The 22,629-nt window shown below is 41.1% G+C and overlaps 1 protein-coding gene across 3 annotated transcripts; it reads right to left on the minus strand.

Annotated features, from left to right (window-relative positions):
- Positions 1-2,465: 2,465 nt before the first annotated feature.
- On the minus strand, positions 2,466-22,222 carry LOC148426943 (putative ribonuclease ZC3H12C). Of its 3 annotated transcripts, XM_088408920.1 has the most exons (7): positions 22,103-22,208; positions 21,769-21,861; positions 8,685-9,523; positions 8,461-8,600; positions 8,157-8,391; positions 5,628-5,734; positions 2,466-5,550 (listed from the first exon to the last, which is right to left on the minus strand). In XM_088408920.1, the coding sequence occupies exons 3-7, from the start codon at positions 9,461-9,463 to the stop codon at positions 4,064-4,066; spliced, it is 2,748 nt and encodes a 915-aa protein (XP_088265046.1). In that variant the 5' UTR covers positions 9,464-9,523; positions 21,769-21,861; positions 22,103-22,208; the 3' UTR covers positions 2,466-4,063. The 3 variants fall into 3 exon arrangements, with proteins under 3 accessions (XP_088265046.1, XP_088265045.1, XP_088265047.1); XM_088408919.1 differs by lacking the exon at positions 21,769-21,861 and having other exon boundaries at positions 22,103-22,222; XM_088408921.1 differs by lacking the exons at positions 21,769-21,861; positions 22,103-22,208 and adding an exon at positions 14,929-15,114.
- Positions 22,223-22,629: the final 407 nt, after the last annotated feature.

The following is a 22,629-nucleotide window of genomic DNA, read 5'->3' on the forward strand; positions in this document are numbered from 1 at the left end:
CATAAAACATTGCATTGACTCATTGCATGAGTCCTGCACAACTGGGTTGTAAGTTTTAGTCTACGGCAAGTGGCAAAATGGCAGTCAACATTTTGAAAATGATGTTTAACCCAAGGCGAAATTTTGACCACTCGGACTTGTTGGTGTTCTTGATGTGTCATATCAAGGAAAAGAATCCAAAAAAAAAAACACTAGGAGGCAAAAATATTGCATAGATTGCCAAAACATGACAACTTTTAACATACTACTATCATGCATTTCCCCCAATGTTTTGCATTAATCCTTTCAACGACAACTCACAAACAAGGCGCAATACACATTTTAGTGTTGACACCCCAAAGCCACCGGGTGGCACTAGCGGCCAACTTATGACATTTGCAAGCCTTACAATGACTGATGATTGGCTTAGCCTGGACTCCTTTCAAGCAAGTTTTCAAAAGTCATAATACTCTAAATGATTTAATAAAAATTCCTATTTCAATTTCGTGATTAAATAAAAATACAGCCTAGTTATTTCTGCTTATCACATTTTTACAATATTTGTATACACACATACACCTTTTTTTTAAATGTGTACGGATAGAGCTGATACTGAACATTTTGAGGGGTTGAAAGTAAATATATATTTATTTTTGACAATGTTATGACCCTTTGAAAGTCAGCCCAAGCTGGGTGACAATATGGCCATGCTAATGACAAATCCACAGACACTCAGGGATTAAATACACTTTACACAATGGAAACATACTCTACTGAACAGGTATGAAATAAATGGTTATCGTCCTCGCTTAGGTATATGTACTCTTTATTTAACAAGTACAGCTGCTGTTACAATAGTAAAATTACAGAGTTATTGGAGTGAACTTTCAATGCTGCCAAGTCGAGTTGGCACAACAACACGTGCATAAATCAAAAGCCACGGAAACATGCAAAACAGTTAACTGAACACAGTTCAGAGTATCAGATGTGTCGTAAGCACGATGCCGTGAAGAGGCATTACTTTGGGCCCACGCTCGGGTGCCACGCTGACACACGGTGCCAGCGGGCCAGAGCGAAGGCGCTTCTTAGTTATCTTTTTTGGATTCGCTTCTTTTCCACAGCATACAGGCTGCAAGAGAAGCACTCTTCATTCTTATCACGCAACACTGATCGAGAAGGACTCTGATCGCTCAACAAAGCTGAACCTCCGCATTTCTTTTGACAGATGTTGCAAAAAATAAGCAGTCTCGAACCAAAGATCCCAAAGCAGCTAACACCTACACTAAGTAGTCTGCCAACTGTCTTTGTCCGCTGGAATTTTTCCACAATGGTACATGAGCTGGAACATACACTTAGTTACTAAATCAAGACTGTGACCTGTACGCGGAGAGATAATTGAACATACTACCTGTACATAACATCGGCAATTCACTTCTTGATACAATTTGGATCAAACTTGCCTCATTGGGGATTGTGCTGGAATTTGCTTCAGAATAAGTAAATATACATGCATGACACATTTACACGAGAGAATGTGTCTGTAGCAGATTCCAGGCAACCCAACACAAAATGGTCACACAGAGTCGAGTTTTTGTGGTGTAGTGCATATACAAGCACGCACGCACGCACACACACAGAGGAGAAAAGTCCAGGGCAAAATGTTTACTTTTCGTTATTAGTTTCTAGCACAGCAGAGATGAATGCGGCAGCAGCAGACGACAGCTTGAATGCGGACAATACGTATACAGGACGGACGTACGGCCATTATTTTCAGTTCGTCAGTGATAAAGACAAGAATATAACTATTAGATGCACTTTGTGTGTGACACCTAAAGAGCTGTTCCCTTCGCCAAATAGCACCAGTAATTTGACAAACCATTTAGAGTGGTGCCATAGTAACGTGAAGTTAGCGAAAAGAAAACACGCGGAAGATTGAGAAAGGGGATAAAACGAAGCAGTCAAAATGATTGTTCTCTCACTCAGGGTTGCCACTTCCACCTCAAGGTGTTAGGAGACTAGTGGAACAGTATGTCGTGCGTAAAAGATATGCTGCCACTTTCCACAGTGGATTTGCCAGCAATACGAAACCTTGCCATTGAGATCCCCGGCAAATAGCAATAATGACGAGGTAAGATAACACTAACGTTTACTGTACAATTGCTATAGTGCATAAATAGTTGTGGTCAGTGTGTATGAATATGAAGCATACAAAAACTCATGTTAAATAGTATTTTTAACTCATGTCAAATAGTACATTAAACACAATAGCGCTGTCGTAGGCTAGCTGCTAAAGTTAGCCCCACCGAAATTATTTTTCAAACGTTTGTCCCTAACCTAGCCGAATGAACTTGAATTTGATTATTAACATTGAAATTGTGAAATGCACAAATGTTTTTGCCTGAAGCACAAACAATGCATCACTACTATCACTAAAACTTTTAGTGATAGTAGTGATGCATTGTTTGTGCTTTTTTTGTATAATACAAAAAAAAGATTTTGTAACTTGTCTTCAAACATTTGCAATACAGATTCAGGATTTGTTTTTAGGCTTAGGACAACCGGTTTTGAGCATAATGAACTACATTTTGAACGGCAAATCCATTTATCCAGTTATGGTGGTGAGAGTAATATAGTAATGTAAGTATCGTAATGTAACTAATATATATATATATATATATATATATATATATGCATACATGTTCACATATGTACATATACAAAAAGAGAGCGAGAGAGAGAAAGAGAGTGTGTCCCTTACTAAAATGAAGGTACATGCCACAGGATTGTCCATGTCTACAGCAATAGTGTGGCCCCAAAACACTTGTCATCTTCAACAAGGTGACGAACTGTCATTAGTGGCCCACACACAAAAAGGCCCAACAATACACACAGTTTTGGAACTGCCACTGATGATTACAGACGTCAAAGATTCAGGTTAACTGGACACCAGGCTTCAGCTGTCGGGGAAAAAAATAAAAATAATATTTTTTTTTTTTTCTTTTATAGTGGTCAGTGGAGCCTAGTAAAGGATTTTGAGTTTAAATTTTCTTTCAGTTTCTAATTTTCCTTGACATGAGTTTAAATTTTCCATAATAGTTTTCAAATCTATAGCTGTCAGTGGAGCCCAGAAAAATTGGATTTTGAATGTGTCTAAAATCACCAATCGCTTTGAATGAGTTAATATTTCTGTAACATTTTTGATTGTATAACTGTCAAGGGAGTCCAGTAAAATGTAATCTTTCATGTATATAATCATCAATGGCACTTAATGGGTTCAAGATTCTGATTACAGACGTCAAAGATTCTTTTACTGGACTCCGTTGCAGCTATAGAAGTAAAGAAAAAAAAATTTTTTTTAATTGATATTTTTTAGATGAGCCTAGTAAGAAGGAGCTATACATATATTATTGTCGATGGCGTTGAATGAGTTTATCATTTCTATCATAGTTTTCAAATCTATCGCTGTCAGCAGAGCCCAGTAAAATTGGATGTTGAACTTCGATAATCATCAATGGCATTGAATTAGTTAATATTTTGCCTATAACTGTCAGTGGAGCCCAGAAAAATTCTATCTTTGTCATCTCTAATCGTCAATGGTGTTGAATGAGTTTATATTTTCTACGATACTCAAATCTATAGTTGTCAGCCGATTACAGTGAAATTGGTTTTGAAGGTCTGTAATCCTCAATGCCGTTAAATTAGTTAATATTTTCTATAACATTTTGATATCTACTCATTGATGTCAGTGGAGCCCGGTAAAATTGTACCTTTGACGTCTATGATCGTCAAAGGCCCTGAATGAGTTAATAAAATTAAATTACTTGATAATGATTAAGATTGTTGGATTAATGAAAAACATTTGCTTTTACATTGAAAAACCAACGTTTTTCCATTTATTCTAACGTTATGAATAGAAGTAGTGACTAAATCATAATTTATGTGTTCTGATGTATCCACCGATTCATCACTCGTTATACCAATTATTGGTTGCAGGACCGAAAGCCGATGTTCTCAGGTTATCCATCAGCATTTCGCCGTCGGCCATGCATTGTGGATTTCCAAACCAGGTGCAAATTCACTTGCTTCAGTAGCCCAAAAGAGTTTTCTCGGCCAGGATGGCAGCTGCAAGCTGCTGGGGGTCCGTGACATAGGGTCTCCTGGCCATCACCCGACTAACCAGCTCAGAGGGGAAGATGTTGCACAGGTTGGCGTACGCTTTCTCCCTCGCGTCCCCATACCGGCTGTGCCGTGGCGATTCGGGGAGTTGCGACGGGTAAGAGGTGAGGGCCACGTGGGGTGGTGATTGGGCAGGGGGTATAGAGTGACTTAAATAGTGTGATGTAGCTGAGAGGAGCGTGGATTGAGACAAGGGGCGCAGCGTGTAGCCATCTTGTGCCCACTGAGACGATGATGACCATGATTCCTGGCATGTGTCGGGCAGGGTCTGATAGGCGCCGGGCCCATAGCGAGGAAGTGCTGGCGGGTCCCTATAGTACATGTCCCAGCTGGGCAAAGCTTTCACTCGGTGATGTTGGGATACGCACAGATGCTCATGAAGATGTGATTCCGATACGCTCTCTGCTCTGGTAGGAGCCGTGCAGCGAGCAATGGGAGAACCAGGGGTATTAGACGTGGCGAGCGTGTGGTAATCGGCCGGGCAGCTGGAACGTGTAGCAAGTGGCTGGTGCCGCAAATGAAGGGGTAACGGGTAAACTGGCCGCTTTGGACCCGTGTCGGGGACCTGATTGGGATCCCAGCTCGTATCATAGCCGTGCGCTCCTAAGGTTGTCATTTTAACGTGCGGGACACCGGCGTAATCGGCCACGTGCAAGCTGCACAGTTCGTGGCTTCCTGCAGCTTGACGGAATTGCGGCCTGCCGTGGGGGTTGGCGTAATGGCCGGCGTCTTCGACCAATACGTCCTGGCAAGCGAGACACGGCCGCTCGCCGTACGAGTCGCAACTGCTACCGCAACTCGCACTGCTTTCGCTGCCGCATTCGGAGCCGGCTGAACCCATGGAGCCGAGCCTGAGGTCGCCGTCATTGGGGGAGCGGCTGTCTGGGGGCTGCCTGGATGAGATGCGCAGGCTGTTGTAGGCGTGCGCCACTGTGTAGAAACTCAAGTCTGGCGACTCACAGTGCGGGTAGTGGTCGTGAGGGGGCGCTGGAGGAACACACGGAGGGGTGCCAGCCAGGGACTGTTGGTCCTGGTGAGTCCTGGGTGTCTGGCCTCCAGGAGCCGCGGACACGCTGCCGTTGCAATTACCGATGTTTTCAGACGCGCTAGCCCTGAGGCTTTCTGTCCTCTCCTTTGCTGCCAGTTTCTCCTCCGCGTCGCTGTACGAAAGAGCTCGGACGCCAGGGTCGGACTGCCGTTTTGCCACACCTTTCTTTGCTTCGATGCTGCCGGCCGGCACGCTGTGGCTCTTCACCAGCCCGGCGTCACCCTGATTCTTAGTGGCAACGCAGGTCTTGGCACTGGCCCGAAGTTCATCAGCCAAAGCACGTTGCGGCTGAGCACCTCTCTCTGGATGGTAGTATTTACATTTGTGGCCGTAGGTGCACTTCTTTCCTGGAGACGGAGACATATGCGTTGTCAATCAGCGAGCGAGATTCTTGAATTATGTTGACGTCCCAATGTGTGCTCACCATAAGGACAAGGCTGTTTTTTCTGCTCGGGCATCACAGGTCTTTTCCTCAAAAAGTTGTCCAAGCTGGGACCGTGTCGGCCGAGTGGGTCGTCTGGTGGCATGAATCTGACATACGGGGAGGGAAGATTACAAGAAATAACAGCGTACCATTTCTGAGTTGGTTGTGGAAACCTTTATGCTGTAGTGCCACGTTTACCAAGATCCCAAAGGGTGACTCAAAGGTTAACGGCATTAGAAGAGGGCCAACTACCAGTTTGACAGTTTACCGTGTTTATAAAAAGTTTCGATAAGCAATCACTCCGTCGCTGATAATGAGCTCTTTTTTTTTCCTCAGGGCACTTCATAGATAGGCAACTCTTTCTCCATATATTTTTTTTATTGCAGTGAGACACTCAGACCCACAGAAGCCAAATTTGACTCAGCCTGGTATGTTCAATTGCGATCATGAGCAACGTCAATCATGTCAGGCTGTCATTTCTTAGTGCCCTAAATTTGCGATTAAACGAGAGTTGACATCGGGAGTTGCGACTCATTTCGAGAGGGAGACACAGTTTGTGCTGTAGAAAGGTGTCACAGCTGTCGCGACATGCTAAAAGTGTTCCAAGGCATTCATGTCCACACATTACTTATGGTATGGTCAGGTTTATACTGAAGAATTGGCTGGCCTTCTCACCACAATTGGCGGTGTGTTTTACTGTCATACACCGCATTTTTTCTATGTATTCCCTTGCATTTCTGATGTAACAAAGCCCCTCCATCTATTGATGGATGGATGGATGGATGGACGGACGGACAGAAGGATGAATGGATAGAATGCATTGTTTTTTTTTCGAAAATCTTCCAAAAAAATATAAAAATTCAATGAAAGATGTCAAAAAAGTAAGAGGGGTGGGAAATTCTAAAATTCTGGCTTCCACACCCAAACAAATATGAAAATAAGGGCAAAACATTAAAAATATAAAGTGTTCCCTCACTACTTTGCGCTTCATCGTTTGTGCCCACAGTGCTTTGCATTTTTTTTTCTTCATTATGAGAGAAAAAAAAAATACTATATAACTCAGAGATGCACTATGAAGGTTACCTGCATGCCACATAGACGATTTGACTGTAATCGCACACATGCCACGGGCACTCTACCGACACCAACCTAGAGTGGAGCCCATAGCTGACCAAACATGACAACAGGAAAGCAGAGTTTACACACGAAATTCCAATTTATTACAACAGCTTTTGTAACATCTTCCCAAACTCTCTTTCATTCTCACCGTACTCCTTCAGTCACGCGTTCTCACTTGTGCGTGAGATTCACTCGGAGATAGCTGGATTGCAACTCTTACCCTTCCTTGGTTGGTGTCATGCCGGGAGCCAATCACATGTCAAGTGACAACGGGCAGCTGTAGAAGGACGAAAGAGCGCTTTGGAAAGATGGTACAAATGCTGTTGTAATAAATTGAAATTTTGAGTGTAAACTCTGCTTCATGTTTTGTCTTTCTGTTTTCACGTTTGGTCAGCTACGGGCTCCATTGTAGGGCCACGTCCGAGGGGCGTTACTCCAAGGGCAACTCCGTGTTCGACAACTACGGCCAAGGGATGGGAATGAGAACTGATACGAGTACAGTTACTGTATAATGTTCAATCATTAAAGATAAGATAAGTAAATGACGGCAAAAAAATGAGAGAACACTATACATTTTAAAATATTGGGAAAACATTATGGGGAAAAGTCTGAATACACAGGTGTCGAACCAAGGGTATTTTAGCAGGGATCAACTACATATGTGATAGCTTGATGGTAAAGAAACATTTCCCATTTTAAATTTTGTTTTGTTTGTTTATGTTGGCCAAACTGTACTAGGACTGAAAAGCATCTTTATGTGATTAAAATTAGATTAGAAATAGTTATAGAACTAGGTAGAAATAGAGATTTAAAAGTGGACAACCAACATTAAATACTGTATATACAGTACATCCCTGTCACAAAGTGCGCATGTCACCATTTGTAAAACTGTCACCATTCGAAGCGCACGTCACCAATTGTTTACGTTTAAAACTAGACGTTACCATTTGCATCACAAAGTGTCATTCAAGGTTATATGTCAGTTAACCCTATTTATTGTCATTTAGGAATGCATGTCACAATTTGTCATTAAGCCCTTTATCTTGTCCAGTATATACGTTGAATTCCTTCAGTGAAATCTTTATCAGATCATCATCTAAAGTACTTATGAGAAGTTGTCCCTTATTTAATCTGCTGGAATCCTGATACTGTTTCTCTCCAAACTTCCCTTGTCTAATTAAAAAACAAGTTTCAACTCCAATCTACCTCAAGTGCTCTTGGGTCCTATCACACATTGTGACAATCTGTCAATTTGAGTCATTCAAGGTCAATCTTACAAGGTCTGGCAAATGTGAACATTTCCATACACTTGCTGTTTGCAATTGCAAATTTAAAAGGAATAGGCTCCTTTCGAAAATTCCTTGTCCTCGAAATTGTTGAATGTAGTTGTACAAATGACTCCAGACCTACTTGTCATTGACAAAGGAGTACATTAGTAGTCGTTCGTCTATGAACTTCTTCCACTCAGGCTTCTCATTGGCGAGGTCTCTGTAGTTGTCGTTCGACACGATGATGCCGTCTGACTCGTATGCGAGCTTGACGATAAAGCGGTCATCATAACAGACCACGCGACGACCTTGCACACGCCGCGAAGGAGTGAAAACGAGGATCTTATCCTTCTCCAGACGCCGCAGGATTTCTTGGTCTGCAGAGAAAGACGATGGTGAGAGACGGTCATCTCCCTTTAATCACTAGTGCAGGTTTTGGAACAGACCTGTTATTGGGGCATCTGGCCGAGACTGCTCCTTCCGCCATGCCGGAACAAAAACTGTGACATCATGGTGGCCACGTTCTAAAAACCAGTCAACAGCCAGCTGGATGCCCTGGCAGGAAAACACCTCCTTGTTGCCGTGGCTACAGGACAGAAGTGTGAAAAACTTATTAAGTTTCCGCCCCAAAGGTGCTGACTTAGTTACTAGGGCAACAAAGCTTTCTCACCTCATGGCTACATTACTGCCATCCACCACAATGGGTCGCAGGTTTTCCTGGTCACACAGAGGGTCTGCCGAGCACGTAGAGTCCGATGCCAGAGCTGCCGGTAAATCGGTGGAACTGTAAGAGGAACAAGAGGACGACGATGTTGAAGAGGATGCAGATGAGCCGACTGGTTGCTCGCCATCTGAAGAGCCCCGTTTGACCAGCTCTCCCAAAATGTCGTTGATCAAAGTCCGCGGTCCAAGCTTGGAAAGTACCAGCCGCACTGTCTCCTCGGAATAGCCCAGTTTGAGCGCAAAACCCATTTTGGCCTGATACTGCTCGTCGATAAAAGCAGATGCCTTCTCAGATTTGGAGAGATTTTCCTCAGACACAGAGGGATGCTGGAGCACAGCAGGAATGTCTCGTCGGCCCGCCGACGAAAAGTCGACTGGTAGTTCGGGCGGTCCTTCGGTCCCCAGGTCCACACACTGCGTCCGACAGAGGGGCTGGTGGGTGCTCTTGGTGGGAGTTGAGCCACTCTCTCCTCTGGTTGGGGTGATGTCACCGGCGAGAGTGGGAGATACCTGGGGTTCGCCTTCTTTGTTGTAACAGGTCATTTCCTTGACCACGGCTGGAAGGGGGCTAGTGGTGGTGCCAGGGTCACTCCCCCCCTGCTCCTCCATGGCAGGAGGTACGTCGGGGCTGCCAGCCTGCCGGTCAGCCCCTGCTACGTGGAGATACTCAAGCTCCAGGTCAAGGATGCGGCCGGCTTCTGCCCCCGCATGATTCTTCTGGCCCATGGAGCTGTCTCGGACATCCGGTCGATCGCAGCCACCTCACAATCCTGGAGTCATCGATGCCTAAAGAAGAAGGAAAAGAATCGCTGATCAATAGTTAACTAAGAGTTACCAATGTGAACTTGCAAATCATTGTTACCTCCCGAGCTATCCCTACAGTTTTGTAACAAAATTTGAAGCCACCGTGGCTTGTTTATTCAGAGAAAAAAAATGGTCTGAATGTAAGACAAAATGTACTAAGCGCTAACATTTCATGCCTGGAAATTAAGTAATTCGTGTCATCTAACCATTTTCGCTTGTACAAGTCCTGAACTTGAACTTTACAGAGATAAAACTCGGGTGAAAACTGCGATCGAGAGTCAGTGTTTTCTTATGTGGCTGACACATCAATATTCTTCGAACGGTGTAGAATAAAAAAAGAATGAAAAAAAAAAATCACATTTTTAAGTTACCGTTAATAGGACGCACCCTTACTTTCGCCGTTCATTTTTGGAAAAAAAAAAGGTGTGTCTTATATTCGGGGAATTGCGGTATATGTTTCTTCCTACTGACACGCTTTGGTGCTTCAAATTATTAAGATAATTTGACGGACTGAAAAGACTGTAAATAAAGGATGACATTCATTGCAACATGGAATTCATTGAACAGCAGACAAATCCGAGAGAAAGCGTGTCACTGAAAAGGTCATGTGGCTAAAACAGAGGAACAAGCTGGTAGAGGATTACGGGAGGGAGGGACAATGTGGTGCGTTCAATAAAAAAGGGGGTACCTAGCAACATGACCAAGCTATTGTTGCTAAGCCGCAGCAGTTGAAAATGCCCCGCCTTCCGTACGTACAAAGCCCGCTCAAACCGCCCAGACAGAGGCGTGTGTTCAGACAGTGCGTGAGGGTGAGGGGGGGTGTTCTCAGTAGTCAAACAATATCACATCACACCAGTTGGCAACAGTTCAATAATTACACCAGCACAAGCTCAAGATAGCCAAAAAAAAAGCAACGCTCAGTTTTACATGTGGGAGGTAGACAGTATTTGTGGACGTACTTGTGTAGAATCGCCACAAATATTTACCTTAACACGTTTCATTTTGCCGTCTAAACAAAATCTTCACTTATTGCAAATGTCTTCTGACGATGATCAACATAATTCAGAAGCACCTGTTGCACTGCAATCTCACCGCGCGTGCAGACCTGGCTTGATTAACATCCGATACATACAAAATTGGAGGTATTACCCTTAATGATATTATTTCAGTTAAAAAAAATGAAGAAAAACTAAAATATTTGTAAATATCTTTTTTCCCTCCCATTTGCGTAGTCTCAAACACTGGCCAATGAAGATTCTTGGTGTAGCATTGAAACAAATCTAACAGGATGCTCAAGTATATCAAATTTTGAGTAAATGTAAGTCAAACTCAAGTACTTAGCAAATGTAGCCGTTGAGGTTCCACTCCAACAAAACCACTGACAACATTAGCTTGTCCACGCATAACAACACTGGCATTAGGATGAGCAGTGTGGTTGCATCTTTCAAACTGGAGTGGGCACAATACACTTTCAAGCGCAGGAGGTTGGCCGTTGAGATTGTGAGGGTTGAGGAGGGGGTTGGAAACATACTGGGGGATGTCTGGCACAGCCCACCAGAGTGGAGTATCCCAGCTACGGGGCTACAAGAGGGCCCTGGGCTTTCCCGACGGACGCTAACCCTCTACAACCAAAGGAAGGGGCGCACACACAAGTGAAGCCCACTTCAGGCAAGTGCATTGCCACAAAGTCAGCAATAACAAATGTTCAAACAATTCAAGCGGGATTTACACAAGTGGTTGACACCGTAATTCAACAAATATAAGCAGCACCTGTGTATAAGACCGGGTCAAATTGGGGTGCAATTCTGATTTTCTTTTTTTTTTGTCAGAGGTTCTCAAACTTTTTGGAGTCAGGGAACTCTTTAGGAAAGCAAATTTTCCAAAGATCGCAAATGTTTGCGGAATCAAAACAAACTAAAAACGTCATTTACGCCAAACAAAAGTGCCCTTTTTATTCAGCAACATATTCGATTTGACAAAAAGTATATTTGTTCCTTTTCGGCTATACTGAAGTTTAGAAAATAAACATTGCAAATTGTACGCCTCCTTATAACAAACCCGGTCAATTGACCCCAAAATGGATTGCTATATTGAATAGTCATGAATGATTTAACAATTTAATACCAAATAAAATGAACACAAATAAATATATCTACATTTTTTTTTATTAATAACCCAATGTTCTGTCCTTCCTAGGTGTTCCAATGGCCTCTATCTAGGTATACAGAAAGCAAACAGCAAATGAGTGTACCTCTTCTTTAATTTAGCTGTGTCAGTAGTACAGCTCGTGACACTGTAAAGAAAAGAAAATACACCAAACAACACTCAGGTGGGTCTCATATGCAAAACGGATATATCTTACTAAATGTACACAAATTGCGTAGATTAAACCAATCATATGACTAAATTACAAATGATATTCCTTTCAATACAAAACATCAATTAGATGCAAATATGTATGATTATCAATGCATATGCTAACATTTACCAAAAGGAAAAAGCTCGCACAAATGAAAATGCTTATGAGCTCAACACATTAAAGGCAACACTTTATAACATGCTGAAGATAAAAACTCACATTAGTTAGCATGTTATCGCCAGTCACAAGTTGGACCAACAAACGACTAGTTTTAGACATACTCACACCAATGACAACATTCCAACAAAGAAAACACAAAGAACTCACAAAGAGAAAGAACAACGCATTCGGACCGACAGCAACCGCTCCCAACTAACCGCCACCAAATGCACTATCAACATTGGCCAGAGGCGTCGCCAAAAACCAAAGACTAAGCCGGACAAGGCACAAATCTTTGACTGTAACTGATGAACTAAATCCGTTCCAAAACACCCAAATTATTTCACGCACCCCCTGCAGTCAGGCTACGGACCTCCGGCCCCACATTGAGAAGCACCGTTCTAGTCAACAAAAGCCGAGTTTCCAACAGGAAATCCACCCTCCGAGTTCCAGCCTACTTGCCTTTTCTGGTGTGATGTAGTTCCAGAAAAGTAGCCCCATTTCAAAACGTGAAGTAACGTGAGGCCAATGATTGTGTTGAGACAGATCCCAAAGTACTGCAGCGCAAACCTCCCAGGGAAATTAAACACCATTAACTACGAACGGCAAAGCGCGGAAAAATGAAAAGGTTTTCACTTCCACAACCTTCCTTTGATGGACTTGAAATGAATATTGTCATGCGGTTGATGTAATCTTCCAAAACAGGCAAAAACGAGGCACCAACTGTTTTTGTATCGAAAGGCTGTTGGGCTCCCAGATAGTGGTGGCGGAGACGCAATCTTCTTTATGTAAAGCCGAGTAAAGAAGAGCAGAGTAGATCGATACTGTCAGTGGAAACATGGCTTAAGGCAGCGCTTCTTAACTAGTGGGGCAGGCAACTTTGTCAGGGGGGCGCAGGACATTTTAAAATAAATAACTAGAAACACAGAATAAGAGAGTGTTTTCAAACTTTTGACTGGTAGTGCATATTATATACAGGGGTATATGTGCAGTACCAACAGCAAAAGTAGGTCTACAGCAGCATGTCAAAATGTCCCAATTGAAGGGTAAAACTAAAAGGACATGCCTATTAGTTACAATAAAATACGATTCAAGACGTCCAAATGATCGAACGTGAATGTTACTTTATACATACTTTGTACTGGCCACTTTTGATGCGCAATTGAGCCGCTCTTTTGGAGCAGGTTAATGCTCTAACCCTAAAATACTAATTAGAAGAATAGAAAATTGGCAATAATTTCACAAAACGTTAAGGAAACGACAGGTATTTCTTTCAAAACGGTTATCATTGTTTTTGCGTTAAGGTTTTGTGTATCAAAAGATACCCGTGGTATCGGCACTTGGTCTCATTATCGGTGACCGTTCCAGTGCTCTCGTTTGCCTGCTTCCCTGCATCACGCATCATTTTTGATGGGGGACGCATACTTTCAAACTTCATTTGTATTGGTCCACAAAATATTAAAAAATTGCCCTCTTTTGAATCATAGAAGAAATCTGTTATCAAAAAGAAACAACTTTATTAGTACAGTAATATCAAATTCAAGTGTCAGACTTACTCTAAGAGAAAATTATAAATAAATATTTGCCCACAGAAAAATACATAAAGCGTCCTGTTTCGGGGTTACAGTAGAGATCTGTTCACAAGAATCAACCACGAACTTGACAGGTAACAAAAGGTGTCACATGATAAGTTGGGTCCAAACATTCTAGAGTTCCTAAAGTTCCTTCAAGTACGCCCAGGGGTACTACATTCAAGATTCAAGAGTTTCATCGTCGTATGCATAGTAATACTACACAAAGAAATGAATAACAACGAATACTAGTACCCCGATTTGAGAAACACTATCCTATACAACAAAATGAATCGTGAACAACAGTGCCAACCTACCGGTATTTATCATCACGGATCGGTCAACTGGGGGCCTCAAAATGTACAAAAATGTACGCAAATTATATTAAGTCAATCATAAAACTGAATTACAAAAGCTGTATCATTTCAAGGAAATACCTGGCAAAATGGAAAATGCAAATGGGCTAAACGCATACAGGGTAGCACTATATAACACGATGAAGATTAATTAGCTAAAATTAGCTAGCATGTTATCCACAACATACAAACTCATTATGGGCATTTTATCATACACCTACATTCTTACAAAGAAAGTACAACTTACAGACACTTGTGGGCCAGATTTCACAGAGACAAAACAACTGACTGCTCCCAAAACCACACCATCCTTCTCACTACAAAATGCACTATCAACATTGGCCAGAGGTGGCGCCAAAAACAGAGATCAAGCTTACCAAAGCGCAAACTGTTCAACTAAATCAGTTCCAAAACATTATTTTGAGTGTGGCCCACGGACCGGCGGTTGGGGACCACTGCTGTACAACATGTCAGGTTTATAAAACTATGTATAAATATAACGGGACAAATTGTAAAATTAACTGTACTTTTCTTTAAGACAATATTTTGTTTGTGTTTTTTTCCTTTCAGAACATCTAACGTAGTCGCAGCATAGTTTTTTCCCCACAATATCCATACAATGTCCTTACAAGTCCAGTCTGGAAGCTGGTTTACTCACTACTGGAACGAGTGATAGTTACTTTCCGCGAGTTAGATTTCTATTTGTTTTATTTTTTTTGATAGAATTACAGTTGATGAGAATTCTTGTCACAGGCACAGATGTAAAGTCACAGGTATTTTACATGACAAGAAATCTCACTCTTGGCACCGAAAGGGTTAATTAATCTTAACAGCATTACTTCACAACCCAAAGCAGCATTTAGAATGTCACATGAGGTTCACTATCACGCTCTCAAACCTTGAAGATCTGCACGCATCGTCTCGTTACGAGCACATACTCACTTGCAGACTCATCAGTGTATCGGTTGGAAAAAGGACGGAAAACAGGAACAAGTCAATCCAGTTTCCACATGCTTGGATTCCTCCGCGGGTAAAGTAAAGAAGCACTCCGAATGGGACCGTTGCAGATCTGTGTCCCCTCTGCGGAAGCACATTGGGCAGTGAGAGGCCAAACAGATGGAGGAACAATGTCAGCCATTCCCTTGTTGCAAGCGCCTGCATTCGGCCAATCACAAGGAGGCTATGTCACACCGAGGCGCTGAGACAACGGGGGGGGAGGGGGGGGGGGGGGTCGGAGGCTGGAAACACCCGCTTTCCCCAAGGCACGCGTAGTCGATGCAAGCGCAAACACACACGCACACACCGACTTGTGAATGAGTGTCCCTTGTGTGGCTTCTGCATCAACGAGGGGCGGGTGGCCGCACAATGGGAGCACACAATGGGAGGCCGGTGAGGGCAGCTGTAGGGTGAGAGATGGTGCTATTACCACCCAGGGGAGCCGTGGTGAACACCTGGCCACAGAGGGCCACCGTCTCTGTCCTCTTTGTTTCGGCCTGGAAGGAGAAGGTGGGGGTGGGTTGGGGGGTCAAGCGGAAAGAGAGGAGACTGGCGTGGTCTGCAAGATCATCTAAAGAAGAGTGTAGTGACGCTCAAAGGGGAAAGGGGGTGAGTTTTATGCGAGACCGCAGCCTCCTTATTGTGGCGGCACACTTCAGGCAGATGACTCGGGAGACATCTTTGCCCTTTTGTCTGGTGATTAACAGGATTTAAAGGGGATATTGCGGGGGAAAAAAAAAAAAAAAACTTTGTTGTTTGAAGATGCACTGCATGCACAACAGTTAGGCAAACTGATGGATATTCTCCAACTCCAATCTGCATATACCGTAATTTCCCAAATATAAGACTCACCTGTATATAAGACCAAGAACATTATGGAGTCAAATTTTGGTATTTTCTACGTTACCGTGTATAAGATGCAACAACACTTTGCAACAATGTCAAAACTAGAGCAAAACAGAATAGATCTCATCTTCATGAAGTCTAAAAAAACAAAGTAAAATCCTACCTTATTCCCTTCTTTAGTAATCACTGTTTGAAATAAGGTCATTTGAGTGACACTAAGCTATTTTGGACCAAAGGAGAAAACGCACTTTTTGTTAAAAGATTTTGTTTGTTTGTTTGTTTTTTCCGGCATATCAGTGACTTTGACAGTGATAGTTTTTGGTTCAGTGGCATCTGAAACATCTCAAATGTGGAAAACACAAACAAAAATTATAAAAATTTGTTTTTGATGGCAAAATAACAGTTTGCATCAATATATTTAAATACACTACTACAGTGCTTGATTGGCTTGATATTAAGAGGAGGGCTGACCACTAGTGTCATCGATCCATCAATTAAAAAAAAAAAAAACGTAGCAGTTGATGTTGTTTTGTTCTTCTTTTGTTCTTTGTTCTGCTCTGTCATTGCACCAGTACAACATATCTTCAAATAAGTGAAGGAATGAAGCTTTGTAAGGCTCTTTGGGCACTGTATGGAATCCAGTGGGGAGTACTTCATATTTTTTTGCGTGGCTGTCATTTACAGTCCCGCCGATACATGCACCCCCTACCGTTGAGAGCCAAAGCTAAATCTTGATGGCTTCCTTCCTTTCAATCACTTAATCATCCTTATAAGGTAGGCAACTTTATGACAAAGGACACTATGACCACACCACAATGCCTAACATGCACTGCACAATGCCTTAATGAGTTCCCTTGGCATTGGAGTGCTATAAGTAATCACGTCCACTAGGTGGCATCATTGTGCTTCACACAAACCTCAGCCCTCCCCCCCAGCAGGCCCCCGCATCCAACCGCACTGACCACTTGAAAAAACATTTTAAGTGATATTACATAAAATAACGTTCACATTTGAACGGGTACACTACAAGTGAAAAGCAAGATTTTGCTGAGCTTAATTTACTAGATAATGCCTTTTGTGGAGTAATTTCAAAACATATCCTGTATTTCCCAATCGGAGAGAGATTGTCACTTTACAAAGTGCCAATTGGTTACTTAGATGGAAAGGAATCCCAGAATGCTTTGGTCAACTATGTGCAAATGACTTATTCATTCAAATCATATTTCGAAAGCAAAATAATGAGGACATTTCTTAATTCCAAAGAATGTTTTTTGCTTAAGGCTTGTACAATGAATGTGCTGAGCAAGACTGGATATACGGTAACAGTAAGTTGCATTTCGGTTCAGTAAACCATCACTTTGAAACACGGCGCAAACAGTGACTTCCCAGCCATCTCACTGAGGAGAAAGTGTTACTTGGTGCAACGGATTCAAGACATTTTATCATATCAATACTGGCTGTTGCATACTTATGCTCTAACACAGGCATCCCCAACCTTTTTATCAGCACCTTATTTTCAACACTTGAGATTTTTATTGTGGACCGATGATGATGATTAAATGACTCAATACAAAATGTTAATTAGATGCAAATGTGTACATTACTTCGGGTGCGGCCCATGCGGCCCGGTAGCAGTTGGTCCCCGGGCCGGTACCGGGCAGCGGACCGGAGGTTGAGGACCTCTGCTCTAACACTCCGTTCTTCCTGGGTGCATGTACGTATGCTTGCTGATGTTTTGACTCCAAGACTGTGTTTGCCATATACTTGGGAGCATGGAAGTATACTGGTAATTGAAACATTTCTCAGAAATTTGGAAGATTTAACTGGGTGAGGAGACAAACCGTTGTCAGATGAAATTAAAACCATGTCAGTCGTAGGCCATTGCTTATAAAATGTTTTGGCACTCGGAGGTCTGTCTGTCTGTCTGTCTGTCTATCTATCTATCTACAGTATCTATCTATCTATCTATCTATCTATCTATCTATCTATCTATCTATCTATCTATCTATCTATATATACATATATATATATATATATATATATATATATATATATATATATATATACATACATATATATATATATATATATATATATATATATATATATATATATATATATATATATATATATATATATATATATATATATATATAATATCACAGTTTGTTTAGGTTTGTTTATATTGCAGTATTTATGTCTGCTAATGTTAATGTTAATATGTCTGTCTGTTAATTGAACAATGATAATACCATGCATACTGTTTATATAGCTTAACTAAACTTTAGTCTCCGACAAGGTCAGAATTCATGATCCAGTGTAGATGTGGAATTTCACTGCACGACTTCACAGCCTTGTTTACATTCATGAGAACTACAGAGAGAATGCACACTATAAATAACAAAAAAGATATTTTGGGGTCAATCAGACCGATGTTCTCCGACTATCACAAAATCCTCCCAAAATCTCTACAAGTGAATTTGCGCGAGCCTCGACCAACGAAAACATCAGTTTAATTTCCACAAGTTTAAACAGCGCTGGGCAAGTTATTTCAAAGCTGTAATGCATTATCTATTACTTATTACAGTCATTTCATAGAAATGAGTTACTTTACAAAATTACTATATTTGAGGCAACATCATTAACCCTGTATTTAATGTATTGTTTGACATGAGTCTTTGTATGCTTCAGCCTAATACACATTGACCAGACTTGTTTATAGACTATAGCAATTGGACAGTGGAAATTAGTGTTAAGTTACTTTGTCATTATTGCTAGTTGCGACAGGGATCTTGCTGAGAAGTTTTCGAAATACTGGCGCATCCACTGTGGAAAGCGGCAGCATATTTTCTACGTACGACATACTCCGCCAAGACTCTCCTAACCTCTTGAGCTGGAAGTAGCATCCCTGAGCGAGAGAATGATCATTTTGCCTGCTTTGTTTTATGCCCACTCGCAATCCTCCGCGTGTTTTCTTTTCGCTAACTTTATGTTACTATGGCACCGCTCTAAATGGTTTGTCGAATTACTAGTGCTATTTGGCCAAGCGGACATCCCTTTAGGTCTCGCGCACAAAGTACACCTAACTAATATATTCGTCTTGTCTTTATATCTCTGACGAGAAGGTGGGGGGAGGCTAAAAATGCATTGTAATGCATTGTGTTACTCTCATTTTTACAGAGTAAAATATCACTATTTTTTGTGTGTAACGCATTAAACTACCGTGTTACAGCAAAAAGTTTTGAATCACAGTAATGACATTACTTTTGTAAAGCATTACTCCCAACACTGAGTTTAAATGATCAAACTCGTCACCCTCCTGGCTTACTCTCTGAGGCAGAGAGGGTGAGGATGATTCGACAGCTAATCAGGATCAGGCACACATTCGGCATCAGCTGACCAACTGCACACCATCTGCCTAAAAGCACAGTTGTGTGTGTGTAATGTCCCATCCATTACTTTGTTCTATTGCTCTAATTTGTTAACATTTAAATAAAAAAATGTGGAGAAAAGTAATCACCTCCTATTCACTTAAATTTCTAACTACGGGTGTGTGTGCATCCTCCACTGAAAAGGCATTCTCGATACATTGGGTGTGATAGGATATAAGGAAGTAACAATTTTAAAATGTAATGATTCAATTCCACTTGATTGAGTGGGTCAGGATACAATTTTGACTGTAACTTTTGTCATGTTAAATAATGTGCAACACTATGCAAAAGTTGCTCTAAACCCAAAGAATCAAGATGAATTACCCTCGAAGAAACAACAAATCATCCGTAATATCAAAAACGATTTATGTCTGGTGTACAGCTCTCGTCTTTCTACGCATTCAACTTTGTGGAGAGGGTAGTGATGAATGGAAGGAAGACGCCAAATGCTTTTCAAAACTCACTCAAACACCTGTTACTCAATCAGAAAAATGGGCGGCAAACAGTTTGACACACTCCTTCCTACAAAGGAAGCCTGGGCCATCAATTTTTTGTTTACAGAAGATGTTTTCGCACTTTAAATTATTTCTGCATCATTTTTACTTACTTTCTTAACAAAAAAAATCAGATGGGGGAAAAAATTGGGGGGAAAATTAATATTTGGTGTGGGGGGTGCAGTGTACTTTCCAGAGTACAAGAGAAATGGGGGGGAAAGTGTTGAAGCGGCGTGTGAAATCAAATAAAGTGAATTAAAAGAAAAGGACTGATGCTTTATAAACTTCGCTTCCTTCTGGGATTCAGTTTGGTTGACGTGCGACGGCCGCTACCTTCAATTCTGGGGAGAGAATCGCCTGTGTCTCCCTACTAGAGTCAGTGGCTGTGAACAGGAGTGAGCAGCACAGACTAGGCTTTGCTCTTTAACCCCTTCACTTTCGTTGGGACAACAGCTTTTCAAAAACAAATCGCAGTGTGTAAAGGAATTGTAACTTTTTCATACACGACAAGAACGCGCTGGGCCAACTGTCAACAAGGTAGGTTGCATTGTACAATTACTTTTGTCAATTAACCATCTAGTACGGAAATATATTGATAGTATGTGTTATATATGTGTGTTACTATAGCTTACACTGAGTACTATGTATTGTAGGCATTGGGTGATCACTTTCACTTCTCTGGCAAATTTTTGTACAAGTTTCATAATCTATGGGATACTGGATACAGTTATTATAAACAACAAAATTGTTTGAGTGAAGGCTAGACAACATTTTTTTTACTTTGGACAAAGGACTGACAGAAATGTAGACTAGACCAGTGGTTTTCAACCCCTGGGGGTACTTTGAAGGAACTAGGGGGTTCTTGAGGTATTAAATTGAAAAAAAAACATGCAAAAATCCTTTAAAAATTATTATTGAATTAATTAAATGATTCAGGAACATGTAAGTTCAAAAAACAAATTTTATGTCAGTAGGTTATTCAGTTTCATTACTGTATTTTAAAAGCCCAGATCCTCCCCCATACTAGAATGGTTTGAACCAACTTGTCACATGCCACCTCTCGTTACCTGTCAAGTTAATGATTTATTTTTGTGAAAAAATCTCTACTATGAGCCCAAAAGAGAACGCTTTAAGTTAAATATTTTTCTAGGGCATATATATATATATATATATATATATATATATATATATTCCTTTTTGAGAACAGGTCTGATACTTTATGTTGATTATTTGTTGCGAAGAAATATTTATTAATATTTTTTTTTTAATCTATAGATATCTAATGCGGTCCCAGAAGCTTCACGTTAAATATTTTTCTGTCGACAAATATTTATTTATATTTATTTGTTTTTGAGAACAAATATGTAAAGTTAATAGTGTAATTTATTTTGTAAACAGATCTCTAATGTAATCCCAAAAGATGAAGCTTCATGTTTAATATTTTTCCGTGCACAAATATTTATTTATAATTGTTGTTTTTTTTACGTGTGAAACTGATTATTTATTCAAGACAAAAATAATGAATAATCAAATTCATGGTTATTTTTGTGAACAGATCTAATGTAATTTCAAAAGAGGATGTTTTATGCTTAATATTTTTCTGTGGACAAATATTTATTGTAAAAATATTTAATATTTAATGTTGTTTTTTTTTGTGGACCATTACAAATGAAGTTTAAAACGTTCTAAAATCTATCAATCAGACACTGATGGCATGTTTTAAGTATTTTTTTAACGTGAAAATGCTTTGTACTGGTTAAGAGATACTTGGCTCAAAACGTCTTTCAAAAAGTGTTGAGAACCACTGTTCTAAGCTTTCTAGAGTTTATAAACTTTTAAGTATCGCTACTTGAACTTGGCATTGTCAACAATACAATAAAAGCATAATACTAATATTTTGTGCTTGTAACCTGTCTTGGAAATTGTGGGATTTGGTTTTTATAAATTATATTGTGGTGTCCATGTACAGCTGACATTTGAGCTACTTTTAACAGTGGGTGGGATGAAATACACACCACGGGAGATGGCGAGACAGATGCCGACACTCCCTCTTATGTACTCCCAAATTATTCCGATCCTTTGGGACACCAGGGGGGGGCTCCCAGATGCTGCAAAGCACGGGGACGGCAACAAATAAATATCGGGGCGCCTTCAAAACAAACGCAGTTCCCGGATTTATATGTTGAACGATTTTCAAAACCCATCAGCCTGTTGAGAAGCAAAGGTAGTGCTTTGTTGGCGTGCGCGGTCACTGCAAAGCAAACCGTCACGACCACCCTGCAGCTTTCCCACACGACCGACTGACTCGGACTTACCATGTAAGGCTAAAGCCACGCAACGCATACTTACCCGCAATGTGGCCGTTAGGGAGTCCTCCGTCTATATCAAACCCCCAAAAATGTTACCAGCACACCGCTGCGACGCACGAAAACATCCGGCTGGCTAGGAGCGTGACCCAGCCTTAGTCAGTCAAGTTGACTATCGTAATAATGTAACGGCAAGATGTGTTTCAAAATAAAGCATATAGCTTTCTCATCGAATGAGTTAATATTTGTGTGCGAGTTATTTTTGGCGCCTATACTTAACAAATATTGAATTATGTGTTCATCTAAATAATTGAGGGTGATGATTTTGTAAACGGTAACACCGATAAATGAATTTGTATTTTTTCCCAAACCGGAAACAATGTTTTGAAAACCGTTCAATTTCACCACGCCACCTGTACCTCTGTACAACACACAGCATTACAAGGCATCTCATTTTCACCATTTTTCCCCGCTTTTGTTTCGTCTTCTTCCTCTTTGTTCTTGTTTCCTTTCCAACCCCCAGATTAATAGCCCTTTTAATTATCTGTGCGTTAACAAATAGAAAATACT

This window comes from Hippichthys cyanospilos, chromosome 2 (genome assembly GCF_059441005.1).
Source record: "Hippichthys cyanospilos isolate Australia breed blue-spotted pipefish chromosome 2, RoL_Hcya_1.0, whole genome shotgun sequence".
Classification (NCBI taxonomy): Eukaryota; Metazoa; Chordata; class Actinopteri; order Syngnathiformes; family Syngnathidae; genus Hippichthys; species Hippichthys cyanospilos.

Coding starts and splice junctions, on each gene's coding strand:
- LOC148426943 (XM_088408919.1), bottom strand. CDS start 9,463: ATGGGCCAGAAGAATCATGCGGGGGCAGAAGCCGGCCGCATCCTTGAC. Junction 8,601..8,684: donor GGCAGTAATGTAGCCATGAG/GTGAGAAAGCTT, acceptor TCTGTCCTGTAG/CCACGGCAACAAGGAGGTGT. Junction 8,392..8,460: donor GCCAGATGCCCCAATAACAG/GTCTGTTCCAAA, acceptor CTTTCTCTGCAG/ACCAAGAAATCCTGCGGCGT.